The sequence below is a fragment of the Phaeoacremonium minimum genome, assembly GCF_000392275.1.
Source record: "Phaeoacremonium minimum UCRPA7 unplaced genomic scaffold PA7_03_scaffold_563, whole genome shotgun sequence".
Taxonomy (NCBI): Eukaryota; Fungi; Ascomycota; class Sordariomycetes; order Togniniales; family Togniniaceae; genus Phaeoacremonium; species Phaeoacremonium minimum.
Window position 1 is genome coordinate 92,586 of NW_006921465.1, and position 10,443 is coordinate 103,028.

Here is a 10,443-nt window from a genome sequence, read left to right on the forward strand (position 1 = left end):
CAGTCTCCGTCCACTACCCCACAACCTCGTTTGAATATCCTCCCGCTGTCGGCAATTCCTGTTCGTGCCTATATGCATGGAGAGAAACAGTCAAACTCTCCAGAATGCGGCGATGCAGTTCTTATATTCCAGTTCTCACTATCAAAGCTCGTCTGTAGACTGTTGGTCATCGCTTTCCCAGCTGTTCGGTCTCCGCCGCTCAATATCATAACATTTACACATACTTTTGAGTCTGGGCAAAGTGCATGCCGGCAGCAAAGTGAAACAACTTCGCTGCAACAATCATGCGCTCTTGCCTCGAATACTCGACAAGGCGATCGTAGAACTGGCTGAGAGGCACAATGACCCGTTGAATGTGTTCTCCATCCTCAAGGCGCTGCTCTGGCTCCTCGTCGCCCTCCTTCAACTGCACCTCAACCAATGCCATTTGCATGGTGGCATTTGTCATACCAGGATCTGCTGCCTGCACCGGACTAATGTCAATCAAGCGACACTCGTAGCCAGTCTCCTCCTTGAACTCGCGGACCGCGGCCTGCTCAGCTGTCTCACCAGGATCGATGAGCCCAGCAGGCCACTCAACAGTGTATGAGTCCAAGGGCGGTCGGTACTGAATCACCAATAGTGTGGATGGCGGGCGAGACGGGTGTAGGAGTATATTGCCCATCGCAACGGCATCTACCCCTGTCTTGCCCCTCGTTTTCCGTACTGCGACTTCCCACGTGCGTTCCTTTCCTGTCTGGTCGATGTAGTCGACCTTTTTTAAGGCGACCCATTTCGCGTCGTGGACTGCTAAGTCTGTCACGCTGGTAATTACGGGCTCTTGTGTCTTTTCTGACATGCTTACGGCGCGCCGGTGGTGGTATCTTAATGAGGAATGAAGATGGATGTTTGCAGGTGGATCTGCGGATTCGATCTCCGTCGGAACTACGTCCTCGGCCGAAATCGGCCCGTGCAGTGCCCCCCTTTCAAACAACGCAAACTGATGATCTGATAAGATAAAATTACCTCTCAACCCTCCACATCCACCCAACCAACCTCGACACTGGAGGGCCACGTTTGCATCCCCACGCTTTTGCGGTTATGCGTCGTCTCACGCCTCTAACCTTTTTATTGGCCTTACTCTCTATAACATGGAACTCCAAAGTATTGGCGACGAGCGATGCGTCCCGGGAAATGTGCTTCAGCGCATGCCAGATGGCTCTTCGGGCTCCGCGGTTCAATGACACTAGGCCCGATGCCTCTAAACTGGCTCGATCATGTCTCAGTCACTTTGCAGTGACTTCTCTGTACCTTTGCCTTGAGGTTCATTGTCACGGGGATCACGAGACCGAGGCTTTCACGCACCTGAATCAAACATGCCGCGACTACGTCAAAGCGCCGCTTCCACCATTCGACGTCATCGCCAATTACACTGACAGTGTCATTTCTGGGCTTCGACACCTGACAAGAGAGGAAGCCACGTATAGAACCCTATTAGGCGAAGTGGTTGTTCCTACGAAACGGCTGTTCCAGCTGTCATATGATACTCTGGTACCTACTCCCACACTTTGTCTTTGTATGAGCTAATCAATTTCAGAATGCCATTGTCTACGTCCACAAATACCATTATCTATATGGGTACGTGCCAAGATCTTGCCAATGACCAAAATAGTCTTCTGACGAATGATGATCTCATAGGGCGGCTATGTACATGTACTGGATTGCCATTATCGTCATTGCATTATCATATCGCTTCATCTCCTCCTTCGGAAGAGTCAGTCATGGCGAGTATCGACCACTATCCGCTAGGGAGCAGTTCGAAAACGACGAGATCACGGCTTGTAAAGGCACCACTCACGCCAGCCGACCAAGCCTGTGGTTAAAGCAGTATTTGACCGTCCCAGCAGCCTTTGGATATAAATGTGCACAGAATGTTGGTTGGTGTACAATACCACCAAGGGTTCAAAGTTTTACTATCTTCATTTTCGTCGTCATGAATGTCTTCTTTTGCATCCATGGATATCATGTGTTTCCTGGAAACATGTAGTAAGTTTACCCAGCCACTTCAGAGCATCTGTAACTGATAGTAGAACAGTTGGGAGAAGTCTTCAACTCAGGCGTGGCGATATCTTTCAGATCGCACGGGTATCATCTCATTTGCCAACTTTCCTGTAATATGGCTCTTTGGTATGCGAAACAACTTATTACTCTGGCTTACCGGATGGGACTTTGGGACGTACAACAACTTTCATCGATGGGTTGCACGAGTCGCGACCCTACAAGCAGTCGTTCATTCTATTGGATATACTGTTCTCGTATTCGAAGGTGAGTTATTGATACCTCCCCGTACCTTTATTGCTGTTGACACAAAGTAGATGGAGGATGGCCTTACTTCGTGTCCTACTGGTACCAGTTGTTTTGGTGGACAGGCGAAATCGTAAGTCTTCCCTCGTATATCTCTACTACACATTATCTACATTAGCTAATCTATTCAGGCGACAATCCTAATGTGCTTGTTGCTAGCACTCTCCGTTTTCTGGATGCGCCGGCACGTTTATGAAGCATTCCTCATCCTCCACATACTCCTCTCGGTAGTCATATTAGTGGCGATGCTGGGGTGAGTCTCGTGTGCGTTTCAGGACAGAGCCGATGCTAACATTATCAGCCACGTTTCCATTTTCAAGGGCCGTTATGATGGTTTTGTATGGTGCTCTGTGCTGGTGTGGATCTCTGACCGCATCTTGAGAGTATCTCGCGTTCTTTCTTTCAATCCTAAGTTCTGGAGCACCCGGGCCAAGGCCAGCTATAACAAAGATTCGGATATCATTCGATTGAGCATTCCCTATTCGACAAGCTACTACCAGCCACTCCCAGGAACATACTATTACATACATGTCTTGAATGACTCCCGGTTTTGGGAAAGCCATCCTTTCACAGTGGCTTCAATCACGTCTCGCGAGACAGTCAAAGAAGTACAACACATACGGCGACATTCCGCACCGACGGATGAGGTGGCCTTTTTGCTTCAAGGTGAAGCACTGACGGAAGCATCTGCCGTCTTCGAAGGTGACCAAAAGTCTCCCTCGACCTTGACGTTCCTTCTTCGACCGTACGATAGTTTCACTGCACGTCTGCGCGACCTAGCAGCTTTAAGCAGTCCCGACGCTGCATCGTTGCGGGTGCTGGTTGACGGGCCGTATGGACACTCACAACGATTCGATCGTTTTGACCATGTGCTCTTCATCGTCGGAGGGAGTGGCATTGTCGTGCCACTATCGCATCTTGAAGCTTTATCGAAGCCCTTGACCAGGCCGAGTTCAGTACGGATTATATGGGCAGTTCGAGAGGCTGAATTCGCTTCTGAGGTCGTTAGAGAGGACTTTGGAGATGTCCTAGACCATGGCAAGGTCTCACTCGACATTCACATCACCAAACGCGAAGGGATGCAACATAGTGATATCGTCGACCGGCCACAAGGAGTGAGATTGCTCCCGCATAGACCGGATGTCTGTGCAGAGATTGAGGTCGCTGCAAGGACTACGGGGGGCGGTAGTCTCGCAGTGGTCGCCTGTGGGCCTGCAAGGATGGCCGACGACGCGAGACGGACCGTTGTCGACATGCTTGGACGGTCGCACGTGAATATAGAATACTTTGAGGAGAGTTTCAATTGGTAATGGACACGAGCAAGCATACACGGGAGTTCAATCGTTGTTTCTAGGAGGGAGCATCACGCCGGCGCCATTGCATTGTTTTTATCTAGAACAGAGCGCTTAGATCTAAGATTCGAAGACACCTGTCGTAGGAGTGACGGAGATTGAACAAAGGTTAAATGGTCCTCTGTCACTGTCGCTTGAACATTATCCTGCGCTCTTTCCCCAACCCACGGTCATCCAGGGAACAAGTGAATCAGACGGCATTCCGCTACCCCGCACCAACCCCACAGCACAGGCATTGACTACAGATCGCCCTGTTAAGCTTACTTTTTTAGCCCTGCCGGTTGCAGGTTGACTGCGGTACGAGCTTATGATCGTCGACGTCACGATCCGGAGCTTAATGTCCTTGTGAGTGGAACCCAAAGCTCAAGCTCCAGCTCCAGCCCCAACACCTTGAGCTCCAGCTTCGTTCCTGCGTCATCCCCAATGTAAGGCTATGTACGTCATAAGAATGCAATTTTTTTCTGCTCAAAGCTCAACATCTCCAGTCTCTACCTGTCGCACACCTACAAACCCTACTACACACCATCATATCCATCAGCTCATTTACCTACTCTTCATCGCCTTGACCTCATCAACAGCCTCCCTCTAAACCGCTATTCTTCCTTCTTTGCATCCTTGCCATCACTTCACTTTCAGGATGATTCCCTCCAGAGCAATTGCGCGGTCTGCGCTCCCACGTGCTGGACGCTCAATCCGCGTAGCCCGTCGACAACAGACCCGCTTGCAGTCAACTTCAGGACCGACGGCAAGCTCAAGTAGCTCTCATTTTGGAGCTGGTGTCGCCGGTGGTTTGGCTGGCGCCGCCTTGCTTTACGGCATCTACTCCTTCACCCCCGCCGGTCGCACTGCGGGAAAGCTCAACCAAGCTGCGAAGGAGGCAGAGAAGAAATACGAGGCAGCTGCGAAGAAGCTTCAACAGAACACGCCGACAGCTGATCAGGCTGTCGATGCCATCAGACAATTTGCCTACTCATACGTGGGCTGGATACCCGGCGGCCGCTCCTACGTGGATGCTGCTTTCAATGATTGGGACACCGTCCGGAAGAATCATCGCGAAGAAGCGGATCAGATCATCAACGATGCATACAAGCAATTCCAGGAAGTGTCCAAGTCAGGATTGAGCTTGGAGGCGGCTTCCAAAGCCTACGATGCCCTCGCAGACCTTTCCAAGAAGATTGCGAACCTCTCCGGCGACGCCTTCTCAGACATCATTGACAACCATCCACAACTGAAAGAGAAACTGGGCGGGAACATTGACCAACTAAAGCAGATGGGCGAACAATACGGCCCGGAAGCAAAGAAGCAAGTCGATGAGACATGGAGCCAGATCAAAGACATAATGGCCGGTGGTTTCAGTGCTAGCAGCTTGGCCAAGGCACGCAAGGTCATTGACGAGAAGGTGCAGAAGATCAAGGAGCTCGGAGACCAGGCATGGCAGAAGGCTCTGGAAGAGGCCAAGCCTTTTCTCGACAAGAACCCTAAAGTCAAAGAGCTGGTGGACAAGAACGCAGATGCCCTGAAGCAGGGCAACGCCAAGGAGCTTTTCGACAAGGCTCGATCTGCTGCTGAGTCTGGCGATCTCGGCGATTTGGAGAGTTACATAAGCAATGCCACAGAGAAGGCGAAGTCAAAGGGATCCGAGCTCGCTAGTGGATCAGGCTTAGAAAAATACCTGAAGATGATTCCACAGGGTGATGAGATTTTGCCGAAACTCCAGGAACTTGGTCAGGTTGCTGAGAAGCACAAGGATGAAGGAGAGAAACTATTCAAGGAAACTGTAGAGGAATTGAAGAAGGTCCTCGATGACAAAGCCCAAAAGGCTCAAAAGATCCTGGACAAGGCCAAAAAAGACGCTTAATAGGAGATGACGGTCATCATCTGATAGACGTCGAACTTGGCTCAGACTAAGAAGGTGCCTCAGCCTAAAATGTAATTGTGCTATAAACGCATAGGGTTAGCATCAACTAATCATGCTGAATACACATACCGTAATGACTTGAGTATCATATCGAGGAGATCGTGTTTTTGCCTCGACGTGACACGAACGTAACTAACAGTCTGCCCTTTCGCATGCCCCTGTCTCGTTATTCTTGCATATCACATGTGGTACAGGCTAGTCAGCAACAATATTTTCTCTTCTCTTGACCCCTTTGATCGTGAATGTGGACAAATCAGAACAATCAGTTGTACTTGATACCCTGCTTGTCAGGTGTTGCGTCGCCTGTTGACTCTGAGGTGCCTGTAAGCACTAGCAATGAAGTTTGTCCTGCGGGGATCACTCATTGCTCTGGGGGTGGGGCAGTGCATCTCTTTGCAACCCTGTATCACCACTTGTGCAGGAGCTGAGATGGAGAACAAGCCGAGATTTGACAGCCTTATGCGTCCATGTAACGTCGGCCCGCAGATCGTTGCTATTTTTCAATATCCTGCCAAAAGAATTGGGGGAACGATTCCTGCCTAATGTAGAAACTCAAACACGGTCATCGTTCATTTGTGAGAATCCAGTCTGACCGGCTATCGCGATCGTTCCACGGTGGAGGCACGATTGAAAAGTATCAGCATTTTCTATCCCCCTGCTGATAGACATTCAGGGATCCCGTTGGATGTGGACGTTACGAGGAGAACATGGCGAAATAACTGAAGCTATCGAAACTCTGGCCTACAAAGCTCGCCGTTCCGCTGCGATTTCTATGTCTGCCAGTTTCTATAGGTATACCTGAATGCGGCCACTTCACACACATAGCACAAGAGATTGCCCGCCGTGATGAAGGAACGCTAGCCGTGCAAAGACTTGCAGGTTGAAAAGCTTAGATTGACATTGCCCCTGGTTAATACGTGTTGGTACCTGTGCCGTCAGCCTATGTCGCTCCTGGATTTGGGCACTGCCTCCCGCAATGTAACAGAGTCGCATTGGGGTCGACATGGGACATATCCAGCCAATGACATGGCACCCAGAGGACAATGCTATCGAATACCGTGCATGTTGATCCCGCATCCAGAAAGTTGCCATTCCCGTTACGTGGTCTTGCATTCATCTGGTGCTTTGTATGTAACCGAGCGCACCATCAATCGGTCCATTTCTCGACCATCCAAGCCTCGTGTTACCACTATGAACCACAAGCTGCGCTTTATGACATGATAGCCCTGTGTGATATGATATACACGACATCCAAGAATATCCACCTCATTTCCCTTGACTTGGTAGCAACGGCAGAGAATGTATAAATCATTGCTTCCCCTCACAGCTTCTTGACAACGGTCTCAATCAACCAAACTAAAAGATATAGTCGCTGCTGTAGCATTCAATATGCGATCTCTCTCTTTGCTAATCGCCGCGGTCTTGGGATCAGCCCAGGCTTGCTCAACTGTCAGCGGTGTGAAAATGACTTTTTACGGCTATCCGGACAACGACCCACCAGGACCGGCCACAGCGTACGACTGCGGCGGTCGTAACTACGTTGCTGGTGGCACTGGCACTTATTCCAATCCTCTCACATTTGCCAGCTCCAGTTCCGAGTATAGTGTCTGCGAAATCATTTATTCTTCCTATTTAAAAAAGTATCTGCGCATGGAGGACTATTGCGCACAGTGTGGTATGTGACAATTGCCGTTTAGAGTATCTTAGCTAACTCGGAGTTGTCAAAGTCACGGATTGGAATAGTGGAATCAAGCACATTGACATTTGGACCGGCTCTGCGACATCTAATGGTGGTCAAAATCAAATTAATTGCGAGAATGCGCTCACACCGGATTCCACTCAGCAAGTGATTCGTAGTCCCCCGAGCAACCTTCCCGTCGACGGTACGTGTTATCAACTTTCATGATTGCAAGTTCTTCGCTAACGATGATTAGCCACATCACTATATAGCTCGGGAACATGTCATACCGGCAATGTCTACCCCGGAAACACAGCCAGCTGCAGTGGCTCTGGGGGCGGTCCAGGTGGTTGTCAGACTGGGTGCAGCTGGGCAGGTCATTGTCTAGGTAAGTTCAACATATACCTATTTGAAGACGCCTGGCACTAACAGGACATTGTAGGCTGTGCATGTCAGACCTACGATGACTGCTCTGACGATTATATCTGCACAAGCGGCGTCTGCGCTAATCCATAAGATGTCCACCGTGTAGATGTTTCAGGCAATATTTGTAAAACAGTCATGAGATAAAGTTGATACATATGAAAGAAAGGCAACTATAGCAAGAAAATCCACGAATGGCATTCCCTTGCTTTGTGATGTCAACGTTGATTCGAAAGCCAGAGTTACTTCATGATAGATTTGTGAGAGCCGACATGAAAATGCCTAGAACTTACCAAACAGTTCAGGACGAATGAATCAGCGATTCGAAGACATTTGGGGGGAATTAGCTGAGGATGTTCAGTCACGGGTTGAATCAACTGGGCTGTTTCAGATGCAGTTTTGTCACGGGAGAAGAATTAATAATTGTAAAATTGTAATTGGCTGTTATGCACAAAACAGGGTCGCAGAGAAGTGTTCGGGATGCCATGAGTAAGCCTCAACGCTGCTCGGCAAATGCCGACACCATCCTGACAAAACTCAAGTGGATTCCGCACACAGCCCTGCAAACAATCTGCAAAGGTCGATCCTGCTCGCGGAATGAATAAGATAAGGTACTCTCGACTTATTTGTGCCAGAACCCATAAGCAGTTAAACTTTTATGTTCTTAGCAGGCACGTTTATACCCTTGCCCCAGTGTCTAAGTATCGTCATTGTACTCAATATCGCATATCTGGACATTGCTTTTCCACTTCAAGCCAGGCGACAAAAGCCACAATGAACCGTGTTCCCATCGAGTCGCAGCGAGTTGATGCGCCACTGACGCAGTCAGCAACCTTCTTGGTGTTATCCATCAATGACACGCCCGAAGCGACCCGTATCGTGCGTTCCACGCTCTCTAGTTTGAACAGCATGGCCAAGAACGTCGCCATTCGTGATCTTAGCGCGTCATTCTCCTGCACTGTGGGCATAGGTAGCGATGCATGGGATCGAGTCACTGGCCTTAAGCGCCCTGCGGAGCTGCATCCGTTTGCTACAGTCCGTGGCGCCGTGCATACAGCCGTATCCACGCCGGGGGACATTCTATTTCATATTCGGGCAGAGCGCCGCGATTTGTGCTTTGAGTTCGAGCGACAACTTTTAGATCGTTTAGGCGATTCGATTACTGTCGTAGACGAAACCGTTGGGTTTCGTTATTTCGACGTTCGTGATTTGCTAGGCTTCGTCGATGGCACGGCAAACCCAGTGGGTCCCTCTGTCCCACAGTCTGTTCTCGTTGCAGACGAGGACTCTGCCGGAGAGGGAGGCAGCTATATTGTTGTGCAGAAATACGTTCATGACTTGAAAGCATGGCGAACTCTACAGACGGAGACACAAGAGGCAATTATCGGCCGGACGAAGCTGGACAACATCGAGTTAGATGACGCACAGGAGGGCAAGCAAGCATCACACAAGACTCTAGCCACCATTGAAGACGCTGATGGTTCTGAGCGCGACATCTTACGGGACAATATGCCATTTGGATCCCCAGGCTCGAGCGAGTTTGGCACCTACTTTATTGGCTATACACGACGATTATGGGTTATTGAGAAGATGCTGGAGCGCATGTTCATTGGGAACCCGCCTGGATTGCATGATCGGCTGCTGAACTACTCGACACCGTTGACAGGCACCACATTCTTCGCGCCATCAACGAGCTTCTTGGAAAGTTTGGGTGATGATTAATATGGAAAATTCGTTCGAGGTACGTCTGCAGCCAGAGCCGTGTGCTCTATGGTATTTAGTGAGATAAGGACTATCATAAAGTAGATATCAATCTGGGCTAGCCATGCGAATAAATCGATGTTTCCTTTATTAAGGTAGTGCGCTCGTGGACTCAACGCATTCCGAATGCTCGAGTAGTCGCGATAGTGGACAGGGTTGTGTACTGCTGCGGGGGTTTGTTGAGTTGACAGCGGTACGAGGAGTCTATAGCTAAAATCTAGACCGCATGTATTATTGCTGCGGAATTCAGGGGCATGCCTTAGGTCGAGAATGACCCAGCGCCAGCTACTTCAGCCATGTCAACTTGCACCGAAAATGCATCTGTACGACACCAGAGAACGAATGGAGGTCCCGGGGGGCCTACAAGCGAACCAGGCAGGCCTGGCTAGCGTGTTGCTTGGCTGGGACTATTGGCGTCCAGCCTGCACCGGCCCGCTCCCGTGAGCGGCAAGTGTCAATGTCGTGAATGGCGATGCTGTCTGGCCAATGAGGGAGGGTGGAGACTTGGGCACAGCCGATCAAGCATTGCAGATCACAGCTGAGTTTCCGTGATGATCTAAAAACATCTCGATTCAGCAAAGGGTCAAAGTCAATTTCAAATAGTTCGGTAATTATGATCAAAGAACATTCTAAAAGGATAAGAGAGCTCGGCCTGTGGCTGGCTGGGGTTGATGATCATGTTCCGCACTAGCAGTTCTCGAACGTATGCGGCGCGGCTGAAGGATGCTTAATCACGAACCCGCAACAAAAGTTACGCTCGCTACAGAAGCCACAGCGGAAACGTAGCAGATGAAGCGGGACAAATGTTTCAACCTTGCCGGTACTTTCTTTTGCATGGCTTTCCAAGCAATGCGCGTTTTCCAATAGGAGGTGTCTTTCCGATATCCATTGGTGCGTGCACTATGGACCTAGCTCCGGCCGGTCGAGCTGAGACAAGACTATCAGCAAGACCTAAGATGACATATGTA

The 10,443-nt window shown here is 49.8% G+C and overlaps 3 protein-coding genes across 3 annotated transcripts; 2 read left to right on the plus strand and 1 right to left on the minus strand.

The window, feature by feature from the left end:
- Positions 1 to 214: 214 nt before the first annotated feature.
- On the minus strand, positions 215 to 838 carry UCRPA7_7987 (putative adp-ribose pyrophosphatase protein; the record flags this gene model as incomplete). Its single annotated transcript, XM_007920507.1, has 1 exon — positions 215 to 838. One exon carries the CDS (start codon positions 836 to 838, stop codon positions 215 to 217), a length of 624 nt encoding a protein of 207 aa, XP_007918698.1.
- A 3,494-nt stretch (positions 839 to 4,332) lies between these two features.
- On the plus strand, positions 4,333 to 5,553 carry UCRPA7_7988 (hypothetical protein; the record flags this gene model as incomplete). Its single annotated transcript, XM_007920508.1, has 1 exon — positions 4,333 to 5,553. One exon carries the CDS (start codon positions 4,333 to 4,335, stop codon positions 5,551 to 5,553), a length of 1,221 nt encoding a protein of 406 aa, XP_007918699.1.
- Positions 5,554 to 8,488: 2,935 nt separating this feature from the next.
- UCRPA7_7989 (putative dyp-type peroxidase family protein) lies at positions 8,489 to 9,436 on the plus strand (the record flags this gene model as incomplete). Its single annotated transcript, XM_007920509.1, has 1 exon — positions 8,489 to 9,436. One exon carries the CDS (start codon positions 8,489 to 8,491, stop codon positions 9,434 to 9,436), a length of 948 nt encoding a protein of 315 aa, XP_007918700.1.
- Positions 9,437 to 10,443: the final 1,007 nt, after the last annotated feature.